A 25,847-nucleotide genomic window follows, 5' to 3' on the forward strand; every position below is an offset into this window, starting at 1 on the left:
GACTTATAGCCATTCTGGCTAAATGGAACTTCAATAGCAGAAATCCTTTGAATACCAGTGTTTGTGGGGGGACAACAGAGGGGAGGGCTTGAGCTCTGTGTCCTACTTGAAGGCCTTTTGTGGGCATCTTGTTGGCCACTGTTTTATTATTATTACATTATTAATATGTGTGATGATAACACATTATTGAAGAGGTCTTTGTTCCCAGTGTTACAAGGTTTAACTCATCATCCAAGTTTGGCGCTCATCCTACTGGGACTGTAAGAGACTGTTTCCATCCAAATCACATACTTTCTTTTCTTTTGTTTTCTATTTTCAACTTCTCCCCACCCCCTTAACACTCACATGGCAAATAACTAAGGTGGGCTCCGGACGCAGCAACAGCACTGGTGCAATTCAAGTTGCTAGCAAAGTTTAGAAAGCTATGAAAGACCCCCCCCCCCTGCTTCTGTGAGCTTAAACTGGCTCGGATGGAGTTCTGTGACAGCTGTTTTATGGTTTTCAAGTACAGTGAGATATACATTTTAAATTAAATAAATAAAATGTATATATTGGTGTTGGTCAGTGTCTTAACATATTTGTCTGGTCAAACCAGTATTTGCTTTCCGTGTAACATTTCTGCGGGGGAAGCAGGAGGCTATATGCATTCCAGTAGGTAAGTCTTAGAAAAAATACAGTTCCACTTTCAGGGTTTTGTTTTGTTTTGTTTTGGACTACAGGATGGATGAAAATTTTTGTTCGGTCAATCGTTGCTAAAAACTGGGCCAATCCAATCACTCCCCGTGTCTACCCATTCTGAGAAACAATAAGATATGATTGCCAAGCGATCCTTGCTGCGTCCCCCCTCTGTTGTGAACGACTCCCTATCTGGGTGTACAGAGAAAAAGAAGGGGGGGTGGAAATATGACGCATGTTGCTCTGAAAGCTAAAAATGACAGCTGTAGAACTGGTTGTCAAACCTTCCACTCACGGGCTGCCCCACGTAACCTTCAGTGCCATGTAGCAGCACCTAGCGAGAGGATTGAGCAGGGCCTTATTGCAGCTACAACACACAGGAGAAATTAACAAGCCATCCACCTTCCACTGCCGCGCCTCCCTCCCGACACGTCTTTAAGCCTTTAGGCCATTCAGCTTCCTTTGCTGCATAAAAGAGAGGAACATATGGCCCAGAGTCACTATAGATCACATAGGTTTGTGATGGCGGTGTAGAATTGCAGCTGTTTGTGTGCAGGAATGCCCAAACATGCATTCGACTTACAGACATTTGGCAAGTGTTCAGAAAAGGAGTGTAATCTGGTTTCATCTAAGAATGTTCTTCCTCTGTTCTACATCCCTATGAAGTAATGTTTGATATCTGATCACAATTTAATAGAAGTGGCGGAGAAAAAGAGAAGGGGGCATATCTAGGAAGTCCACTCAGAGTGCCTTTCCGCTGAAATGTTTTCCCTAACCTGATTTTAAATGTATATGTATATATATAACTATTATCATTTTTGCAGATTAAAACATTCAAGGTCATCTACCTATTATGTGAATTAATTATGTATGCAGAAAGGCCCCACTCATCCTGTTTTAATATTAGTTCTCTTTGTAATTAAGGTTAAAAAATAATAGTTTGAAAATCTATTTCATACTCATTATGTTTTAAAACCCATTTGTGTACTGATGTTTGTGTGTACCAAATTAGAGTCCAACAGTAATTAAAAACAATAATTCTGATTTGAAAAAAAAGTTCCACTATGTATGAGAGAACTAGGTTTATTATGATTAAATGTGTTCCTGTCCACTCAGTATTAATTCCTGGTTTTACTGTCTGGGCTGTCTAGGAAGAATTCAGCAGCCAGTGCCTGGTTTTATGAAAAGGTGTCACGTGTGAAGAAAAAGCCAGGTTAAAGAAAAGAAGGGAGGGGAGAACTTACGTTAGAAACACAGTTTTCATTCAGTACCTCAAGTTAGTGCCTAAGCTTACAAAGAGGACCATGTTGAGTTCTGTGTGTGAATACTTTTTCCTAGAAGGGGCTAAAGGTAGATACTGCAGCGTATTATACAAACAAATCGTGTAGGGGGATTGTGTGGAGTTTTGCTAAATGGTAAAAATATTAGACTGTATTGATTGGGGTATGTAGCACTTCCAGTCAGTAGATGGCACGGAACCCTTTTCTAATTTTCCGTATATCATTGTCTTAATATTTTCGATATAGGGCTCTGGAAGGTTAGCCATGTTCCATAGCGCATGCTTCTAGAGGGACTTGCAGTCATTCATACAGATTATTTCTTTCAGCAAGTATTACAACTGGAGGCAGCAGCTTCAAGGTGGCAAAAGGAATGTGATAGTACGGAAGCAATCCTGGGCAGGTCTGCTTGGAAGTAAGTCTCATATCGTTCAATGGAGCTTACTCCCAGGAAAGTATCCTTAGGATTGCAGTCTTTATGTGTTTCTTGGGTGACTTACAGTAATTATTAATAAATTGCATTTTTTTCTGGCAAATATTAGAATTAGCCTTAGATACAGAGAACCACGGAGGGAAGGCGGCATGGTATAGCCCAGTGATGGCGAACCTTTTAGAGACCAAGTGCCCAAACTGCAACCAAAAACCCACTTATTTATCGCCGAGTGCCAATGCGGCAATTTAACCTGAATGCCACCCCCAGAGGGGGCCCAGAGGGAGAGGCTAGGGTTGCCAAGTTCCTCTTCACCATGAGTGGGAGGTTTTTGGGGTGGCGCCTGAGGAGGGCGGGGTTTGGGGAAGGACTTCAGTGCCATAGAATCCAATTGCCAAAGTGGCAATTTTTTCCAGGGGAACTGATCTCTATTGGTTGGAGATCACCTGTAATAGCAGATCTCCAGCTAGTACCTGGAGATTGGCAACTAGTTCCTTAGTGTTTTCTCTCTACATATCAAGACAAATGGAAAGGTGTTTGGAGGATGGCTTGTGGGCACTTCAAAGGTGGAATAGGACTGCACGCCCCTCCGCCCGCACAGACCCAGAGGGTGCCGGAGAAGCCGCTGGAGGGAAAGAAGGAAGGAAGGAAGGAAAGAAGGGAAGGGAGGGGGAAAGGGAAGGAAGGGAGGGAGAGAAAGAAAGAAAAAGAGAGAGAAAGGGAGAAAGAAATGGAGCAAGGGAGAGAAAGAAAAGGACAGAGGGAGACAGAAAAAGAAAGAGGCCATTTATGCATGGGAGGTTTTGCCTTGGATTTGCCACTCGGTGGGGCGCGGCGGCAGGCTTGTGAGAGGCGAGCAGGGTGGGGCAGAGGGCGCCTCCTTCGCACCCACCGACCAGCCATGCCCCTCCGCCCGCACAGGCCCAGAGGGCGCCGGAGAAGCCGCCGGCCATGCCGAGTGTGAACGCTCAGCTTCTGTTCCCCGCTCTCCCACCCGCCTGGCTGGCCACGCACGCTCCAGCGGCGGCAATGGCGGCAGCTTCTGTGGGAGAGTCCGGGGGCCACCGCCAATCATGTCGGAGGTTCCCCACCCCTGGGCTACAGCCTCCCCCATCCGGGGTGGGGCAGAGCCGGAAAGGCCAGCGGCTTGGAGGAACCGTGCGTGCCGGCAGAAAGGGCTACGCGTGCCGGAAGTGGCACCCGTGCCATAGGTTCGCCAACACGGGTATAGCCTGACCTCTTCAGATCTAGGAAACTAAGCTGGGTCAGTACTTGGAAGGGAGACCACCAAGGAAGACTCTGCAGAGGAAGGCAATGGCATACCACCTCCGCTTCTCACTTGCCTTGAAAGCCCCTTGCTGGGGTCACCACAAGATGTCTGTGATTCGATGGCACTTTACACATGCACACAGAGAACTACACAACTAATTCTGCATGCCTATATTCCTCAAACGCCAGCCTACCAAAGTGCATGAAAAGAGTTATTTTAAAACAGAAGGGCAAACTTAAAATTAACTCTAAAGAATTACACTGGTTATCTCAAAAAAGTGAAACTGGTAATTATTCCCTAAAATAATAATGTGTGGAATGTATTAATTGTACGGTTCTTATAGCTTTATTGGCTAACAAGGGAGAAGGGTAGCGCTTCTAAATGTCACCTTCCAAAATATTGTCGAAGGCTTTCATGGTCAGAGTTCATTGGTTCTTGAAGGTTATCCGGGCTGTGTAACCGTGGTCTTGGTATTTTCTTTCCTGACGTTTCGCCAGCAGCTGTGGCAGGCATCTTCAGAGGAGTAACACTGAAGGACTCCTCTGAAGATGCCTGCCACAGCTGCTGGCGAAACGTCAGGAAAGAAAATACCAAGACCACGGTTACACAGCCCGGATAACCTACAAGAACCAAAGTCACCTTCCAAGTTAATCTTTAATAAAGGTATTGGATATAACATTTCACTTTCCAAGCTGTGAAAGGCCCGATCTTACACCATGGCCTCATGATTTCTCAGCCTCTCCTTCCCACAGCTACAAGATGTTAACAGCGACTGAACAAGCCCGTTGTTCCTGTTTACAAGTACCTCAGAATGAGTCGATATATATTTATCTTAGTTCTCCCCAGTGGAGTACTTAGAGGAGCCCCCATAAGAGCACATAAATGCATGTTTTGTTGCCTCAGAAGAATGACTTCGCTGTTCCAAAAAGAAACAAAAGTTTAAATAAAGACAAAATTAGGAGTGCTTATGTGACAGGCTGACAAGGAGAGCAGGACTGGTATTTGCTGTGAAAACTATTACTGTATGGATATGCAAATGCTAGTGGTAACCGGCAAGCGTGCCAGATTAATTAATTAATTATTTTTTGAAGTATTTCTATCCCACCTTTCCCCATGGCTCAAGGTGGCTTCCAAATCGTAGTCATAACATTACAATTTAATGTTAGAATAGAACCCCAGATACACCCCCCATCCCCAAATGTGTCTTCATGTGCAGCAAAATACTTGTTCGTTGCCTGAACAGAAAGTAAATATTGCCGTCATCGTGGGGCTTCGGTAGTTCTCACTGAGGTTTCTCGCAAACTTTCCTTACTCTTTTGCACTCTTTTGTTAGCATGGTTTTGTGTTAAACCCAACTAAGATTGCCATCCTATACCGTTTTCCCCCCCTATCATCATCAGTGGGGTTTCCTTCTGAATAAACTTGGTGGGTAAAAGAGTTTTGAGAATTTTTATGTGCTGTTTATTCCTGCTGTAGCTGCCAGCATTTACCCCTCTACTTATTCTTCATTTATTTAACAGGGACAGTAAAGCAATGCGAAATCATGATACTCTGAATACTTTGAGGTAGTTTTTATAAAGAGTCTTCTGTCACCTTAAAGACTAAGAAATGTATCGTGGCATGGGCTTCTCTGAGCATGAGACCACTTCATCAGATGTATGAACTAGATAGATGGATAGTTGTTAACTGAAACCAACATAATCGGGCAATATGGCTGTCTGGGGCATTTAGGGAGGATTCTATGCTGTCTGACCAAATTCCTGTCTGACCAAATTCCATTGTTTTTAAAATGTCACAGTATGCAGGGTTTATAATACACATCCCTTCATTCTGCATTGACTTTTATAAGTTTCATGAAAGCTGCTTGTTCCAGCATATATACAGGCTTAACTGGGGGGGGGGGGAGAGAGATAAGTTATTGACATAATGCAACATGCTCAGAAACTTCTCTTGTTGGAAGTATAAAAAGTAGTAATCGTCACAAAATATTGAGCAGTTCTTAGTTTATGAGCCAAACCAGTTGTGATTTTAACATTCGTAACATAGATGCAAAGCATTCTCCTTTTTGATGTTACTCAAAGTCAGGAACTAAACAATACTACATAAAATGTCTTGATGGTCCACTAGCAATTTAGCAGTTGCACATTTAGTAGAAGAAATTAATACGCAATCCCAGGAAAAAAAGTTATCCTTGGATTTTTTTTGATTTTTTTTTTAGCAGAGTATTTTTTAGCTCATGGGTCATATTTGACCAACTGCTTTCAGACGAAGACATGGCACTTTGTTGAGCTATTTAAGAATCAAAAAGACTGTCTTAATTTAAAACAAGGAGCCTTTGTTTTAGTTGGTGACTGCCTTGTGAAATTTTTCAGTTCTCAGCGGGTTAACCAGGGAACAGGGGCAGAGTCATAATTGGCCTATTTAGAGTGTTTTGCATGTGAATAGTGTGTTAGTGAAGCATTACTAAGTCTGTTGTGAGTGACATGGTGATTAGAATTTAGATTAGGGAAAACACATTCTGTACTTTATCAAGTACAGTAATTAGTTCAGTCAGTAAAAGTTGATTACAAGTAACGATAAAGTTAGATTTTTGGTACTTAATTTTAAAATTTCTTTATTAAATGGAAAATTTGTTCATCATATAAATGGTAGTATCTGCACCTGTTTTATTGCATATCAGAAAAATTAAAAGAACAATGTGTTCAATGCAGAGTATAATCAGGGGATTTATATATTATGGGTAAGTTTCAATGTAGTTTATAGCAATAGATTTTTTAGAAAATGCCGTAGCCTTTGCTGTTTCCTTGTTATTGTGCTAAGATACCGTTTCTTCCGGTTTCATAGTAGCTATTGTCCATTCATGAGTAAGTACATTTTGAATTTGTGAATGTTCACCTTCTTACTTAATAATATAGTTGTGATGGTCAGAAAGTACTTCGCAAAACCATCTCCTATTCCACTGGTCTTTTTTTAAATCTTAGCCCCCCAGCCAAATATTTTGCCCAAACCAGTTTATTTTAGTAATATATATACTTGTTTATTTTTACATTTTAATCAAGAATCAGATACCGGGTGGACCCATTTTGTATTGTAAATGTGATTATTTGATGTGTTTCATATATTCATATATTACACTTATATTTCTGTATAACAAAATAATTTTCTAGGCACTGGTCAGTAATACTAGCAACAGAGTAAATGTTTGTATTGCTAAATGTGATGCTTTCATTACCCTGAATAAGAAAAAAATGTATCTTTAGTTGGTATAGTTTTTAAGAGTTTGTATATTCTGCTGTTGGACAAAGAAATTGAATACATATACACGTACACATGTATAAAAACACTATTATTTTATATTAAAAGAATATATTCTTTATATATATATTCTTTTTTAGAATATTTTTTTAAAAAGAATATAACTATTCTTTTTATAGAATATTCTTTTAAAAGAATGTAACTATTCTTTTAAGTTTCAGAATGTTAGGTAGTAGTTGTTGTTTTTCCAGAAAATGAAACAAACTTTTGTCAGAATTATTTGGTAAAATCTGAGATAAAGTTTGAAACCAAATTTTTGATGCAGTATTTTAATTCTCCTGGCACAGAGAGGCTTTTATACTTGTTATTTGAGTCAGTATTAAAAAAGGCTAGTGGGGAAATGTTCAATGTAACCGTACTTATTTTTCAAACATCTTTTAGCAAAGTCTCCTCGGAGGTGACATGGAAATGGGCAACCCCGGCGCTCTCTCGCCCACCAAACCTGGCTCTCAGTACTATCAGTATTCTAGCAATAACCCGCGAAGGAGGCCCCTGCACAGTACCTCTGTGGGTGAGTTACTTTAGGCTACTTTTCCTCCACATGTCGAAAAGGAAACTCCCAGTGAACTTCTGCCTTGATATGAAATTTTAGAGCAAAGCTAAATGTAGACCTGGAAATAACAATAGGGTGTGAGCATACATCTTACAGTCGCGTTGTATCTTCTTTCAGAAGTACAGACAAAGAAAGTTCGAAAGGTTCCTCCAGGTTTACCGTCTTCAGTAAGTATCCGCTGTCTACCTTTATATATTAGCAGTTCCGTTAATTTTGTTCGCTAAAAGCGATGGTATTGGGTATTTATTTGTAATGTCTGGAGACAAGATGAGGACTCTGTATAAATGTTATCTAGTGATCAAAGGGATGAGAAACAGGTGACGGGTTTTGCGCTCTCTCTCTCTCTCTCTCTCTCTCTCTCTCTCTCTCTCTCTCTCTCTCTCTCTCTCTCTCTCTCTCTCTCTCTCTCTCTCTCTCTGTTTCTCTCTGTTTCTTTTTAAGTGCTACTGTAAAGGGAACTCTGGAAAAGTGCCTCGAGTTTGGATAGTTTTACCAGTATACAGCTCCAGATAGAATACGCATTAGTTTCACGGGCTGGTTAACTTCTTTGTCAGTATTACGATGATTTATGGATTTGCATGTTAAGAGAGATTTGTGGAGAGGATTTATAAAACATTTACATGGGTCTCTGCCCAGAATAGAGGGAGGACGTCTTCATTTTCCACTGAAGTTTCTGAATTAGAGCTGTAGAAGTACCTGCACAAGTAGCTGCTCCGGTGTGCAGGATTCCAGGTGTCAACCAGTTGAATCCAGGTGTTATCTGTGGAATTATTGACTACTGTCAAAATGAAGCCAGTTTGTACCCTGATGGTTCTCCCCCCTCCCCTTGTGTTAGGAAATAGTCTGTATGTGTGTACTCTTTTTGTCTTAAGAATTGTGGGTGATATCCTAATTTATTACATGTATATATTTAAACTTTTTTTACAATGGCAACTAGATGAGGAATCTTTGCCTTCATGCCACAAATAATGCCACTGTGTGTTTCTTTTCTTCTGCATCTTACGTTGTTAAATCTAAAAAAAAAATGAAGTAGTTCGATATGATATCTTTTAATATAGCTTCATTTATTGGTTAATTTATAAAATTTTAGTTCTAGCATTTTAATTTTTTACTGTGCTAATACTCGAAGGGAGACTGTAATGAAATATCGCCCATAATCCACCTCAGTCAGAGCAATCTCAAAGGCATTTATGGGGATTGTACTAGAATAAGATGTGATCAATAGCATTAATCTGTAAAGAACACCAAAACTGATATATTATGATACTGGTCCTTTAAATCACTAATTTACTGTTTCCCTATCAGTAAATGCAGTAAATTCAAAAAGTACACAGTTTAATAAGATGAGCTATCTGGATTTTGTTTTTGTTGTACCGTCATCTGAAGTTTCCAAAATACATTAGTCCTTATAAGGTATAATATTCTCCATTGCAATAAAACTGAACAGTGGAGGGACTAGAGTATTCGATTAACGGGATGTTTATGATATAGAATATGTGGGACCTTCTGCATATTGCTGAAAATAATTAAGAATTGAAAATAAAGTTGAAAGCAAAATAGGATTAGTTATTTTTTTCAAGAAACAGTTGAAATATTTTCAAGCAGTTATAGAGAATTTGTGTGTATAGATACATGAACTAAGTGGCAGACTTAATTTTCTTGAAACTTTAGCTTCTAATAGCTTTTATGACTACAAATGATATATATTTCACAGCTGTTTATATTTTGAATTGAGCCAGTCTGTTATGTGAATAATATCAAACACTGTACATTGTAAATTTGTATGTTCAGGAGCAACATCATAACTTTTGCATGAAAAACCCGCATCGTTTATACTCCTGGGTGCTCCAAAGATGAAGTGACATGTTTTCCATCTTCAATAAAAAACAAAAACAAAAATTTGCTTTGCTGACATATTTCGATAGATAAATCTGTGCCTGTGCATTTCCAATGCATGTTCCATGCTTCTTATACAAGAAGCATGTTCCTATTCCAATCCATGTACTTTCCAGAACTGGTCCTGAGTTGAAAATATTTTCATTTGGAAAACTAACCAGTCCTTGCCGGACAATGAAATTACTATAGCGTTATAGGATTACGATGGTGACCTACGTTGTTTAGTCTAATCATATAGCTGTATATCTGTATTTCAGAGATTGAGATGGCAGTGAAGGGAAGTACTCAGAAGTTTTGTTGGTTTTAAGCTTTTTGTGTGAGACCATTTCAAGCTTTTGGCAGCTTCTTGGAAGCGAATTGCTGAATTATTTCTCTTTTTAAGAATTCTTGATTCGTAGTCAAATTTGCTCTTGAGTTTAGGTTTCATATTCTCTCTAGTTGCTGGTATACAGTGAGGCCTAGACAGTGTTTGAAACATAGAAAGAAGAAGAAAATAAAAAAAAATTTAACTAAAAGTTTTTTAATTTATATGGGGCCCGATGACATAGTTAGAAACATAATTCAGCATATATTTAGGGATCCTAGGTTCATAGGCAAGTTTCAGTAAACAGTTATTCAGATGTGTGCTACACATCTAAGCCTGCCATGGGAAATGATTTTTTAAAATAATATTAATGGGGTTAACTTACAGATGTCTTTAAAATACTGCATCTCTTGAAAGGGCAAATATATATTTAAAATAACGTAACTTGTCACATCGTAGTAGATGCTGCTGTTATGTAATTTATAAATTGACTATATTGTACTTAGCTGATAGAATGGAAATATTATTTGCTTTCTATTGAAATATGGGTATTAAGTGCTTGTTGAATATTCATACAGTCACCTATAAAGGTCTTCAGGAGTTATATTAATGCACAGATGTCTAAGAAATATTCATAAACGTGTATAGATAGATTGACTGGTAAATTGACTTGATTTTCTATAAGGTAATGACTGTTTTCTTATTTAGAAAAAGTCCCCTGGGAATTAATCCTGCTGGCGACTAACAGTGCAATCCTACGCAGCGTCACTCCAGTCCAAGTCCACTGAAGTCAATGAGCTTAGAATGGAGTAACGCTGGGTAGGATTATACTGTTAGCTGACTGAGTTATGAACAGTTAGATTCTTCTTATACAAGAAGCAGTATTTTGGTACATTGTACCTATGTGCAAAATTTTCAAAAGTAATTACTCAGAGCATCAATAGTGTAGGGCAGTGGTACCCAAACTGTGCTCCACGGAACATCTAGTGCTCCATGAAGAGATTGGAAAGAAAAATACTACTGTCATTCAGTTTAATATATAGGTGGTAGGTGAAAATTAGTGCTCCATGACAAATTTCTCTCCTGAAAAAGTGCTCCATGACTCAAAAAGTTTGGGAACCGCTGGTGTAGGGTAATATATGTTAATGTGTGTCTGCTAGGTGTGAGGACTACCTGATCTTATATTATGGCTGGTTCTGATGTTATCCATGTTTTGAAAACTCATATCTGTGTGGATGGTTGGAAAATGATTGCCATGCTGTGTAATATATATGTAATAAATATAGGTCTCAGTCACTGAAAGATTTGCATCTTCATTTTGCTACTGCTTCCCAACACCCCATTCCATATGTGACACAAGAGTACCATCAGAACCATATCTTAGTTTCTTGGTCTTACTCTCATTTCAATTATGCAATTTCCATACATTCAGATTAGCCTCTGTGCTCCTTCGAGTATAGTTGTAGCGTTCTGGGGCTGTTTTCTTACGTGGTTATCAATTGTGTGTGAACGATGCAACCATTTGGGCACAGCTGATCACATGCTTCTTTCCCCCATGATCCATCTCTCTTGGCCAAGTGCCTGTATTGTAGCTGTGTGAAACTCCACAACAAGGAAGTGGCTTCCATACAGGTGTGATCTATACATGAGGGAGCGGATGACTTTGTCAGGTATTTTCCAGAAATACGTTAGTAGCATGAAAGATTTTCCATGGAAGTGAATTTACTGGTCATCTATGAACCTTGTTCAGGAGGAAGCTTCAGTTGTATTTAGTTTTGAGATCATTCCAACTTTTGTTCTGTCCCTCTCTGAACTGTCTTATCGCCTAAACGAACAGTTCCCACACTGTAACCATCCAAGTACCCTTATTTTGGTGTGATTTTTTTCACAGACACCCCCCCTCCCCTGGTCCAGGTCAGAAAGTAGATCATTGAAATCACTGGAGAATCGACTTGGGAAACAATGTGTTTTCATTTTCATGTTCAGCTGACCTCCAGGCAATCCAAGTAGACAGTGAAAGCTGTCAGTTATCAGCATGAGGATGAGTTTAAGAGAGGAGGGAGAAGAACAAAACTGCAGTTTCAGCCTGAAAGAGAGGTGGGGAGGTGTTTTGTAGTCAGCCTTCTCACCATTCCCAGTTCTAATTGGAGACAGTAAAAAAACTCAGGATGAACACCAGCTGAGCCAGATAAAGTCTGTAGGTTGCCAGAGAGTTCAAGGTGCAAGCCCTGCGTGAAAGATCGAATTACACAAACTGGTTGAAATGGCATTGAGGGAGGAAGCTAAAGTCAGTTAGCCATGCACAGAGACTAGCTTTGAGTGGACGGGGTCGTGGTCAACATCGAGATTTTTTTCTTCCTCCCAACTTTTCTCTTCTTACCAGAGAAAGGCATGGGAAGGAAAGAGGGGTAGTTGGAGAACTGCAATGTGTACGGTTGCCAGGTCCCTCTTTGCCAGTGGCGGGAGGTTTTTGGGGGCGGAGCCTGAGGAGGGCAGGGTTTGGGGAGGGGAGGGACTTCAATGCCATAGAGTCCAATTGTCAAAGTGGCCATTTTCTCCAGGGGAACTGATCTCTATTGGCTGGAGACCAGTTGTAATAGCAGGAGATCTCCAGCTAGTACCTGGAGGTTGGCAACCCTAGCAATGTGACTGCTTGGCTTGTGTGAATCTCTGCAGGGCACAGCCCCCCACTTTGCAAGAAAGAGGAGTGAGTGAACAGGGGGTGGTATACCAAGCAGGAAAAAGGAGGAGTAGGAAAACAGTAGGAGTAGGAGTTTATATGCTGACTTCCTCTACTTTTTTAAGGAGAATCAAACCTGCTTACAACCTCCTTCCCTTCCTTTCCCCACAACAGACACCTTGTGAGGTAGGTGAGACTGAAAGAGTTCTGAGAGAGCTGTGACTAGCCCAAGGTCACCCTGCTGGCTTCCTGTGTAGGAGTGGGGAAACCAACCCGGTTCACCAGATTAGAGTCTGCTGCTCACGTGGAGGAGTGGGGAATCAAACCCAGTTCTCCCGATTAGAGTCCATCGCTCCTAACCACCATTTATAACCACTACTCCACGCTGGCTCTCATTGCAAGAGGAACTATAGGTCATCAAGGATGGGAAGAAAGGCCAAGGGAGCTGTCAGGTACAAGCTAAAAAGATTAGGGATTTCGACTTGACTGCTGCAGCTGTGTGTCATGGTGTGGCAAGACAACAGGCTCTCTGCTCATTGCATGGACCCCTCCACCGGTGGTCCGCAGACCCCAGTCTCTAAGAATCACCGGCCCAAACTATTGATCCTTTCACAATTCTGATCATATCAAGTCAGGTCATTTCAGTAGGACAGCACTTGGAGGATTGGATGCCAGAAATTTCACAGGATGTTTCTCATTTGATAACCCTCTGCTGAATGTGCAAACTGATTGAGCTGAAAAGTATCTGTTGAGCTAACATCAAGTAATAGGCAAGTTCGTCCGCAGCAGTTTATATTAAAGGTTGAACATTATCAGTTCCTTTCAAACATTATCAGACTAGTCTAGGAAGCAACCACAACCCATGTCTACCTCACTATTAAGCTAAAGTATGGATTGGGCCAGAATATTTTATTGATTTGATTAATTAATTCATTGTTTAAAAAAATTATATCCTGCCTTTATGCCCTCACAGGGGCCAACAAGGTGGCTAACAAATTGTAACACACATAATAAAATCACCATTAAAACTATTAAAAATGAAGCTAAAATGTGTAGAGATACATAAAAACAGCAATTAAAACATTTGGTGAAAGGTTAAATAGAAAAACAAATTAAAAGCAGTAACAGTCAGTAATAATACAGTATTAGCAGTGCTTAAATATAGTATCTGTTAAATGGATTTCATTAATAATAATCAAGAGGTTAGCAATTTATATGATAGGTGTATTAGGGGAGGGGCTGGGGCTCAGTGGTAGAGCCTCTGCTTGGCATGCAGAAGGTCCCAGGTTCAATCCCTGACATCTCCAGTTAAAGGGACTGGGCAAGTTGGTGATGTGAAAGACCTCTACCTGAGACTGTGGAGAGCCAGTGCCAGTCTGATAGACAATACTGACTTCGATGGACCAAGGGCCTCATTCAGTATAAGGCAGTGTCATGTGTAGGCCTTATAGTCATGTGTAAGTGTGGAATTTCGGTATGTATGGGTTGTATGTATGCTTGTGGTATATTTTCTGTTGTTTTATGTTTAAAAATAAAATTTATTTTAAAAAATTTTTGGTGAGGAAGGGGGATTGTGAGGGGACTCCGTCTTTTAATTACCAGCAGTTATAGGGTAACATTATTTAAGTACATTGGCTGTATTCTAGAAGAGTCTGTTATGCATGGTGAAGATGCATAGGCTTTGGGGGGCTTTCTCCTGAGGTTTCTTGCAGTGGGCCCCCTTGAACAAATTGCTCTTTAGATGTATTTTAGCTATTCAGCAGTAAGTGAAGTAACCTAAATGCATATGTGGTCTCTTATGCATGTGCTCTTGGCTCTTCTGGTTCACAGCTGTTTCTGCTATGTTTACTAGGCGTTGTGGACCCTAAGTATGTGCGAAAACTAATTTTGCTCTTCATGTGCAGGCCACACATTTTTCCAGAGTTAATACCAATTTATTGCAATGAATGAAATCATATTTTTTCCCTTACACTCACAATTTATGTGGGGACGGTGGAATTCTCTACCCCTGTGATAAGATTATTTGATGCAGTAAGGCTCCTTTTGAACTAATAAAAATAAAAGGAAAGAGATGAAAACTTTGGCAGAGTACACAGGCAGGCTGTCTGATTTTTGGCAGCTCCTTTAACTGTTAATCTGTCCTAAATAGGGGCTAAATTTAGAATGAAAGGTGTGTTTTTTTGACTTCTTCAAAGCATCGAGCTTGTTTGTTGTTGGCTCCCCCCCCCCTCCAAATTTTGGAGAGCTGAACTGGAAGAGTTAACGATGTACAGAAGTTTCCCACACACACTCCACACCCAAATGTCTTTTTCATTTTCTACTCCAGAAAATTTAATAAAGGACTTTGTGGTCTGGCTGCATTGTTCTTATATGAAAAGATTGTCCAGGTGCAGAGATAATATCTCAGAATTTAAACAGTACAGAAGACCATAACTGTGTTTTAATTAATAAAGCCCTTAATGTTAAAAGATTTGCTGCTGGAGTCATGGAATGTCTATAGTGGGATAAAGCAAACAAATGAACGAAACAAGCAGAAATAATAGCACGATATAGGAAATGGGCGTATAACTCTTTGAACTAACACTTCTGTTAAAAAAATTGTAAGTGAAGACATGGGTTAGAGTGTGCAGGTGCAAGATGTGTTTTTAAAATAATTTCAAAAAATGAAGTGCACATTTTCAGCTATTCATAAAATCCCATGATAGCTCTAGGACCACCAATTCAGTTTAATCTGAAATACACAAGATAATAGTTATTTTAAAAATAGCCAACACTGTTCTTAGTGGAATGCCATATTGCACCATTTATTTCAACTTGCTTTTGTCAATACACAGCTAATTTTATAACATGAGTGTCTATTTACTGAAGAAGCGAGCTGTGACTCACAAAAGCTCATGCCCTTCTAGAAATGTTGTTAATCTTTAAGGTGCTACTGGGCTCTTGTTCATTTTGCTCTTTGTCTTTTTAAAAAATGCAAGAGTTCACTTTGCGCAGTTTCTGTGAAAAAGTGCAGTGTCTAGACATTTTTCAAGAACCCAAGGGGGTTTTCAGCAGGACATCCAATAATCAGGTTCTAACTTGTGGCTCCAGACTTTTGTTTGGAATCTAAATCCATATTGATATTTCTAGACCATCATCTGTCCTGTTGGGAATACATCTGGATGTTTATTTTTTTTAAAAGGTCAGTAAAGATATTTGGTTACCTCCAGCAGCTTCAGAAGAATTATTTATAATTCCCCCTTCTGTCAGTAACCCCCTTGTGCCCCAATTCATGTATCTCCCCGGAGTCACTTGATTTTGAGATTAAGGGTTTTTTTAGGGGCAGAGCGAGCTGACAGGGGAACAGGGAGGCAGCAGTTCTGTAGGAGGGGCCGTGGCTCAGTGGTGGAGCATCTGCTTGGCATGCAGAAGGTCCCAGGTTCAATCCCCGTCATCTCCAGTTAAAGGGACTAGGCAAGTAGGTGATGCGAATGACTTCTGCCCGAGACCTTGGAGAGCCACTGCCGGTCTGAGTAGACCATACTGACAGTATTGACTTTGATGGACCAAGGGTCTGACTCAGTATAAGGCAACTTCTTATGTGTTCATGTGTCTCCTATTGATGCGTGGGAGCCACTGACGTATATTGTAGAAAGGAAGTAGATTGCAGTTGGGGACACAATTTGGGAAGCAGAATGTGTCCCCTACCCCCAGGTGACCCATTTCCATCGTATTAGGGACGTTTTGTCCTGCTTTTCAGATACGTCCCAGATTTCAGCCTTTTTACCTTGTCTGATAGAAATCTACAAGACCATGTCATGTGCGTATATCTGCTTAGCCTTTCTCCTACCAGTTTCATTCTGTGGTCATGTTGCGTTGTGACAAAGAGATGGAAATCAGCAACTGGAATACTGATCTCTCTTTCTGTCTCTCTCCTGCTCCCCCTTTGCTTTGCTCTATCTCTGAAAAGTGACTTGATACGTATACACAAGTGCATACTGTTGTTATTCAGTAGTTTCAGGCCATATTAGGACTATGAGGTACTTTGCGTGTCCATTCATTTGGACCTGTTAAGAACAAACAGCGTTAAATGTGACTGAATATTGATATATTAATTCCTGTCTTTGCCATGTGCTGCTGTTGTGAAAAAGGCAAATTTCATGCTGGCCATAATTAGATGAGGAATAGAGAATAAAACTGCTGCTGTCATGCTGCCCTTGTACAAATCTGTAGTGCACTGGTTCCCAACCAGGGGTCCATGGACCCCCAGGGGTCCGCGAGAACTAAATTAAGGTCCGCGAAACAAAGTTATAAACCCATAATAAATTTATATTTTCAATTAAAAGTTCTCTATTATAATAATATATATATATTCAAATATAATTCTAAGTTTAATGTTTAACAAACAGTTATGATTAAAGTTTATTTTCAAATTCCCGGAATTTTTATTTTGAACCTTGGGGTCCCTGCACCGAACAAAAAAGTCCTAGTGGTCCCTGGTCAAAAAAAGGTTGGGAACCACTGCTGTAGTGAGACCACACTTGGAATACTGGGTACAGTTCTGGTGACCACACCTAAAAAAGGATATTGCAGAGCTTGAGAAGGTGCAGAAAAGAGCAACTGTCCCATGAGGAGCGGTTAAAACGCTTAGGGCTGTTTAGCTTGGAAAGAAGGCAGTTAAGGGAGGGCATGATAGAGGTCTATAAAATTATGCATGGTATGGAGAGAGTGAACAGGGAGAAGCTTTTCTCCCTCTCTCATAATACTAGAATGTGGGGTCATCTGCTAAAAATGGAGGGTGAGAGATTCAAAACAGATCAAAGGAAGTATTTCTTTACACAACACATAGTTAAATTGTAGAACTCCCTGCCCCAGGATGTGGTGATGGCTACCAACTTGGGAGGCTTTAAGAGGGGAGTGGACATGTTCATGGAGGAGAGGTGTATTCATGGCTGCTAGTAAAAATGGATACTAGTCATGATGCATACCTGTTCTCTCCAGGATCAGAGGAGCATGGCTATTATATTAGGTGCTTTGGAACACAGGCAGGACAATGCTGCTGCTGCAGTTATCTTGTTTGTGGGCTTCCTAGAGACCCCTGATGGGCCACTGTGTGAACAGACTGCTGAACTTGATGGGCCTTGGTCTGATCCAGCATGGCCTTTCTTATGTTCTTATGTCATCTGTGAGTTGACTGACATTTAGTTGAAGGGTATCATTGGTTACAAATACAAGCATCATCATTCACTACTACAGGATCATAGAATCCGTGAGTTTACACTGCCCAAGATTCAGACAGACAGGCTTGTCTCTGTATTTCATTTCAGCTTTTCATTGCTTGCAATGAAGTACATGCAAGTAACCCTTTTCCCTGCCATGTTTTGGAGCAGTTTTTGTTTTTTACAGGGAGGGGGCTTTTGCAGGTCCAGTACAAGGCTTTGTCCAACCAGGTGAAATTTTCTGTCCTTGTAACTTTGCCCCAGTTTGGGGGAATGTTGGGATCTTTTATTTAATCCATTTGATATATTTAAAATATTTATATCCCACCCCTCACCTGCCTGTAAGAAAGGGCCCAGGGCCATTTACATACTGTGTGTGTATATATATATCAGCATGTAAAAACAAACCAACCCCATGTTAAAAAAAATGTTGTATGTATTTAGGAAATCGACAATTGCTTGTTCTTAAAAGATGCTAGACTGTTCCTATAAGATATTATCTACGTTGTATACAGTTAACGTTGTGCTAATAGGCATAGTAAAGAATTAAGGTTTATATCAATTAAGTGGCTATAGCAGTTAGTAATGTTTTCATTAATTGTCATGAATAAGTGATAATGGCATAGCTTAGTTCAGTTTTTTCATAGTCAGTGATTGTCTCAAGAAAGGAAGTTTTTTTGGGGGTACAATCGATCAGATGAGCTTGAGGACTGTTAACTTGTACACTATGTTTTGTTTTATTTTCCCTATGTGTCTTTTCCCTTTTTTCTTTATGTACCCATATATTTAAAATAATAATAGTAATAAACCCCTCTGATATCATACTGAGTTCATTCATAATCAAAGAATATGTCTGTCTCCTTCAGAGGTGGCCCTGAAGGGTGGCAGCAGAAATTGAAACAGAGGTAAGTGGTAGGATATGGACCAGTGAGGCTTTGGTCCACTGTTTAGATAAAATAGGCAGTAGCGGAGTGAAGAGCCACAGGACATTTTTCCACATATGGATCATTAGGACATTTCACTACAGGCTGTAGCTGTGGGTGAATTGATTGGCACATTCCATTGTCTTAAGTGAACGCTTCAAGAGCTTCAGGGAGCTCAGTCCTGAAGGGGGAGGCAGATACGTGGTGGCCAGGAGTGGCACAGCCACGCCTCCTTTTCAGAGGCTTCCCAGCCATCGCAGAGACAAAAATGGCTTAAAAAATAAAATTAGAGGAAAAGGGGGAAATTCCCCATTACCTCTAATGGGGCTGTGCCACCAAAAAAAAGGTGGCGCAGCACTGCCACAGACGAGGGGGCGTTCCCAGGGTGAAAGGGGTGAGGAAGCTGCCTAATGGCAGCTCCTCTCCCAGGAATGCCCCCCACACTGGCATGGGCTTTCCCTTCTGGGAAAGCCTTGCCAGCGTGGCTGCGACGGGGTCAGCATGGTTGCCCCTATGCCGGCATAGGTGCCACTTTCTTCTGTGATAAGGTGGCACCTACGCCGGCACGGTGTTACGCCGGCTCCTAAGGAGTCCCCCCCCCTTTCAGGAGTGGGCTCAAAATTATCTCTTGGTCCATATCCCTTCAAGCCAAGTATTAGAGCCTGCTAACACATTGCTAACACATTGTCTTTGAGGCACGTATTTATGCCATCGAATGTTTGTTAGTAGAATCTCGAACATCTCATTGTTCTTTAGAAAATGAGTTTGAAGGTTTCTTGCTTGTAGAGATAAGCTTCAAAATGTTGTGTCAGATCAAACTTGTTGTTTTTCAAATGTCATGGCTTCTAATTGCATTTTATTATTCTGGTCCAAAACAGCTGTTGCTGTTTTGGTTTTGGTTTTGGATGTTTACAATAGAATTATTGACCTTTCTAGGTGTCCCTTTTGAAAAATATTTTTCCCCAATATTGGTCCCTGTCTGTTAGCCCTTTAAATCTCCTCTTTTTCCTTGCCTTACTGGTTGGAGACCGATGTGGAGGAAAAGGCCCCAGTGCCATTTTTAAACACACCAAAATATGGAATCACATCCATGCATTTTCTTCATTGAAATAGCCTAGTACAAAGGAGTCGAACTCAATTGTTACGAGGACCAGATATGACATAAATGTCACTTGGTTGGGCTGGGCCATGCCTCGCCAGCCCATATTGAGAGTGGAGAGGGGGGTAGCTTCCCCGGCTGGCTCACAGGCCGGATAAGAGCTATCACGGGGCTGGATCCAGTCCCCAAGGCTTGTGTTTGACACTCCTGGTCTAGTACATTAACAGCCTATTCCTGACTTCTGAAGATGAAAGTCCTCAGGAGGCCTGGAAGGGGCAGCGCCTGCATTGGGGCCCTTTGCACCGACACCCGGGCTACTTATGACATTGTGAGAGGCCCAATGCTGGCGGGGAGGCCTGGATGCCGGTCTCCTTGCGCTGCCATGTCAGGGCCGCCCCAGAACCCAGGCTGGGCCTTCCACTGGCGTCCCACTGGCATAAAGGCCCACGTCGTCATTCTGGGGGGGCATCCCGGCATGCCGGGGGCATTCCCGGGGCATGCCGGGGGGAGGAGCTGCCTGTAGGCAGCTCCCTATCCCCATTCGCCATGGAATGCCGGCACTGAAAACGGCGTTGCTGCAACTGCTTTTTAGCAGGCACAGCCTTGCTGTACTCTATGGGGCAAAAAGCCCCATTTTTACCCAAATAAAGCCTTTAGTAGAATTTTTGAGGGACTCCCTTTCCTTTTAAAAGGCGCTTTTTTTGTTTTGTCTTTTGGCTGCCGTGAAACAGCTTTGGAGGCGCCACGGCGGCACCTCCTCCCCACCATCCCCGGCCGCCGACAGCTCAGGAATGGGTTGTTTGATCATCATACATGTGCTTTCAAAGCATCCTTCTAAAATGTACATTAATAACTCATGGATAACGGCACTGGAACAGGGTGGGGTTGGTCATGCTTTCAGAGAAAGCACCCATCATCTTTAACACAACAACAGTTTTAAAATGTTTTGTGGGAGTACTTTGGAATTTTTAATATTATGGGTACTCTTTCATCAAAAATGTATTTTTGTTGAAATTGCATACTTCAACCTAGAATCCAAGCCAAGGAAAAGTTTTTGTTTAATATTGTTATTAATGAAAAAGATATACATAAGCAGGTACTACAAAATAGCTGAAAGAGGCAAGGCTAAGAAGCATTTGATGGTCAGCAGTTCTGCAATCTGAATATCACAGAATAAACATAACAGTATTAACTGTATGGGACACATGCTTCTCTTTCAGCTTGTGATAAAATTATCACACGGTTTTCAACGTTGAACACGTTTCCTGCTGCTGCTGTGGAGAGGCAGCCTAAAAACCAAACCATCAGGAACGAAACCACCTCGATAGCAAATTTAGATGAGAGAGGAGCTATCGATATTTCAAATGATAAATTAAGTAAACAGCTAATATGTTTTCAAATCTGCTTATAGAAACTGTGGCAAAGAGAATTATTCTGGCTGAGTGGGAACCCAGGTTATCTGAATCCTAATACCATACTGAAATAATTATGTTCATTGTGGTATAGAGCATCCCTAACTGAACATGGAAACATGCTGCTCTAATAAACCTGTTTATAACTTAGCATTATAAAGCATACTGTTTGGCATATTTACAAAATGTATAAATTCAAATGCCTCAGAGAGAGCAAACCTAAGCAGCTATATTCAGAATCCTATTCAGGCATTCTCAGTGGAGCTTACTCTCAGGGAAGTGTTCTTTGGATTTCACTTTATATTCTGCATGTAAAATTGCTAACATGCACAGTACTAGAGAGAGAAAATTCTGCACCCTAAACTGCTTTAGCACATGTTTTTGCCATCTGAGCAACAGGCAAAAAATAAAAGTTAAAAATAGAAAAACATACATTGTGCAATAAACAATGAAAGTGTATTATTTGTGCAGCAACAACCCCTACAGTCACAATAGGACTAGCAGCATACGCGAAGTTAACACTGAACTCTTCAATAATGTATTATCATCGTATGCATTATAGCAAATTAATTGTGAGAAAATAAGTCTCATTTGAACAGTAAACATATCCTTGAAAACACATTTTGCATTCTTATGGTACACGCAGAAGTTGGTATGTATACACAGAAGTTATCATTATCTAGTGGTAGATTGTCTTACGGAAAAAATCTATACACTACATCTTTTGAGTTAGTAAAACCTTGTCTCAAAAAAGTGTTTCACTCATTTCAAAGAAAAGAAATATTTCACAGTTTTTCAATGTCCCCCCCACAAATTTCCAGTTTTTTTCTGTTGAAAAACTGAAGAACATTCCTGAGGAGGAGTGCACACTCTTCCTCTCAAGTTTTTTCCAGTTTTTGTCCAATTCCTCACATCTCTTTCAGTTCTAAATTCACCAGATAAAACCCACTCTGCAGTTGGGATCTCAACATCCTTATCGCTGGCAGGTTCTGGCAGGTACACTATCATCAATTGCCATAAACTGTGGGGCTTCCCTGGAGGTAGAAATATGCAGCACGCACCAATTTGCCATTGACCTAGTAAAGCCTCGAGGTAACTTGAGTTGAAAATGGCAGCTGTCTTAGCAGCAAATGGCAATCGTGCTGAGAGCCCATTATATATTTGGTGGAATTTCAGCAAAGGTAGTGGCGGCAGCTGAGGACACACAACTGACCTGCGGTTTGGTCAGGGAGAGAAATTAAAAGCAAAGCCTGTTAAGTGGCGTAAAGAGTGGAGATCTGAAGGGAAACAGCACAGCTAACCGGTTAGAAGAATGCAAGCAGAGCAAGAAGAGCTAGTGAAGAATTCTGAACCTCATCAAGCAAGAAAAGGACTTGGTTTCATTGCAGCGGATTGCTGTTTCCTTGAGGTGATAAACATTACTCGAGTGGTTGGTTTACGCTCTTAACTGTCTCTGGAGCAATATAACCCGAGTACCGCTGCAGTGTACTGTTGAGCATTTTGTAGCTTTCCTGCAGCTAGAAACTACATAGAACTTGTTCACTAGTGCCAATTAGTATCTCACACGTTCCATTTAGCTGCGTAGGCAGGTTATAAAGCCTTTGTCCAGCCTTAGTGTTCATATTTTCCTTTTCGGGTTGGGGGACCAAGAAGCTCTTCCCCCTTTTTTACTTTTACTTAAAGCCGGGATCCTGAGAAGTCCGACAGGAACAAATGGACCACAATCCCCAAAAATTAATTTTATGTGTACGTAACATAATTGTGGATGCAGCCTGAGCTTGCTTTGTAACTGCTTCCATCAGCCTAAGAGGAAAGTGGTGTTGTTTGATTTTTCCTTTGCAGCAAATAAAGGGTCAAAGTTCAGTGCACTATCTCCTGGCTTTCAATTATATGACTTCTTGGGATCAGGACAACGGGTTGCAGTAAAGGATCTCCTTCTACGAGGTGACTAAAAGGGCTACAGTTTCTCTACCTGCACCTAAGCCTGCATGGGCCCTTTTTTGCCTTCCAGGTTATTTTAGAGCTGTCAAGAGGACCCCTTCCTTTCTGGTTTATGCTGACACTGGACTTAACTCTCCTCCAGTAGGATGTGTGTATGTATGCATATTATTATACCAGTAGTAAAAAAGAGCAAGCGTCTAGTAGCACCTTAAAGACTAACCAGATTTCTGGCAGGGTAAGAGCTTTTGTGAGTCACAGCTCACTTCAGAGAATCTGAAGAATGGTAACTGAATTGTATCTGAAGAAGTGAGCTGTGATTCACGAAAGCTCATACCCTGCCAGAGGTGCTGCTGGACTCTTGCTCTTTTCTTCTGCCACAGACAGACTAACACGGCTACCCATCGTGATTATACTAGTATAATCCCAGTCAACTATTTGGAATCTGTGATAGGTACATAGCTTATCTCTGTCCCTCTGTTTCACACCGTCTTCTGACTATAGTCTAGAAAAATCATACCTTGTAAAACTAAAGTTTACAAAATACCCTGCTGGAAAGCAAAATCAGCTCTAAAGAATCCAGAAACCCTTCCAAAAAGAAATTGTGTTGAAAGGTGGTATCACAAGGGTGGTGAATTGGCATTTTGGGCACTTAAAACCAACATAAAACTTGCCTTTTAAGGCTACAAAAGAGAATATGTATATTAGAATTACGTGTTTTTATTATGTGGTCTGTTGTTTGGCTTTAAATAAATTAGGTAATGTGGTATAGTACTAATGAGGATCAAATGTATTTGAGTGTTTGGTCTCGAAAGCAGCAGTCGTTATGGTTTTAGCTTTCCCCCCTCCTAACGGCTACCAACATAGGTGCATCATTCTTAGAGCTTTAGGTTTTTGCTTAAACATAGACTCCCTCTTCAGAGGAATATAGGTAATGCAGGGGACAGTATTTCTTATGGACACTGGCTTTGTCCATCAAATATATAGGATTTCTATTTTATATAGTGAAGTAGTATACCTTCTCTTATTTTTTAGGAAATATGCATTTTTATTGAAATGTGCTGCTAAGGCATTTTAAAGTCTTTAGAGTTAAATTCCAGGCGAAGGGATTTAATATAGTGCATTTCGGATAGTAAAAGCAATGATCATTTTACTTTAACTATTTTTCTCTCTCCTGTTCCTTTTTCACAAGCGCTGGCTTGCAAATTTTCAGAACTCTTAGTGCTTGCGAGACTTCACTTAAAGTAAGCCAGCGCCAACATCAGAGTGTATTTCTTGCTGTTTAGCAACTCGGTTTAATTTTAAAGTGCTTCACTTGTCAGTGTGGGGACCTTATCCTGCATAATATATGTTAGACATCTGTTAAGAACTTTCTGGGACCCTGCGGAAGAGTTTTCATGCACTTAGTGTTTAACCAATTAAGGGACAGGGTCCTAGGAAAAGATTTCACTAGTTTGATCTCGGGCCATGGTTAGAAAAGAGCATACCGTTTTATTCTCTGATGAAAAGAAAGGGACCCTGAAAGAACTAGTACAAAGAAGAGATTTTGAATTTATAGCATAACAATGCATATTATGAATGTGCATTTTCTTTAAAGGCACAGAGAAGTATGAAGAAGAAACAAATGAGGTACATGAAACCATTGTTAGGATCCTTTTCTGTCCCTGTGTAATCCCTGTGGACTTAGTGGGATCGCTTTAATGTAAGCGAGGACAGATTTTTGGCATTGAATCTTACCTTTGAACTTATACAAGAGATGCAGAGAAATAAAAATAGCACTAACACTAAAGATTGTTTTTTTAACTATGTTTTAAACGTTCCTGCTAGACTTTACAGCTTTTTACTGTTGATCGGCACAGGGTATCAGAACTCAACTGAAAAGGCAGTTGAGAGGTAACCCATTTATACCTTCTGACTGGTGCTTTTGTCCCCAGTTATGTCCTTTGATTGTTTTATTTTATATATAGTGAAAAACCTTTTAAATTCATCTTTTTAACTGTTGTGGTATATTCAGGGCTTATACTGCTTTCTTCTAAAAGGGTGGGATTGTGGACGGACTTTGGGATATTGGGATGAGATCAGACTCTGCCAAGTGCAACATGATGATCACGTGCCCCTTGTCCGGGGTTTGATGGCCAAGGCCTGAAATGACAGAGACCTATTATAGGACTTTGATGTTCAGTAATAAAGGAGAGCGCTTCAAAACAGGATATAAAGCAAGGGGCCGAAAAATAAAATGCTTTCTTTATGCATTCTTGCATCCTAATCTACTTGAATCTGTTTATTTAGAAAATGCATTCATTTTGTCCATTGCAGGTCTTGTCACTGCAGATCATATTTGCTTTACGTGGGGCACACTTGCCTTCACATGATCACCAGCCCATTAGGTTTATATATGCTGATTTTATCTACCCTTTTTTAAGGAAAATCAAACCTGTTTACAATCTCCTTCCCTTCCTCTCCCCACAACAGGCACCTTGTGAGGTAGGTGGAGCTGAGAGAGTTCAGAGAGAACTGTGACTGGCCCAAGGTCACCCAGCAGGCTTCGCGTGTAGGAGTCGGGGAACCAACCCGGTTCACCAGATTAGACTCTGCCGGTCATGTGGAGGAGTGTGGAATCAAACCCAGTTTTCCAGAGTAGAATCCACTGCTCTTAACCACTACACCATGCTGGCTCTTACATGATGCCAGGTATGAGCATAAGAGCATGTTCCTCAGAACCTCATTTGGGAGCTGGTTTGAAGTATCTTATCCTCAAGTTACATGTGCTTTAAGGACAACCCCCACTGGTCATCTGCTAGTCCACTGGAAAATTCAGGGAGCTTTTTACTTTCCAAAAGAAGGGTACAAGGTGCATGGTGTTCTTTACATGGTGCA

The 25,847-nt window shown here is 40.7% G+C and overlaps 1 protein-coding gene across 11 annotated transcripts in view; it reads left to right on the top strand.

Annotated features, from left to right (window-relative positions):
• The window catches only part of TCF4 (transcription factor 4), a 426,474-nt gene that overhangs the window by 241,663 nt on the left and 158,964 nt on the right, over window positions 1-25,847 (top strand). For 7 of the 11 annotated variants that reach the window (XM_056849214.1, XM_056849212.1, XM_056849208.1 and 4 more), the window contains 2 exons: window positions 7,349-7,478; window positions 7,638-7,687. The exons of 2 other annotated variants lie outside the window; for them this stretch is intronic. In XM_056849214.1, the coding sequence (XP_056705192.1) occupies window positions 7,349-7,478; window positions 7,638-7,687 (180 nt within the window). Of the gene's footprint in view, window positions 1-6,211; window positions 6,393-7,348; window positions 7,479-7,637; window positions 7,688-25,847 lie in introns of those variants that run through there. 2 more of the 11 variants (XM_056849217.1, XM_056849209.1) reach the window with 2 other exon arrangements.

The sequence above is a fragment of the Euleptes europaea genome, chromosome 4 (assembly GCF_029931775.1).
Source record: "Euleptes europaea isolate rEulEur1 chromosome 4, rEulEur1.hap1, whole genome shotgun sequence".
NCBI lineage: Eukaryota > Metazoa > Chordata > Lepidosauria > Squamata > Sphaerodactylidae > Euleptes > Euleptes europaea.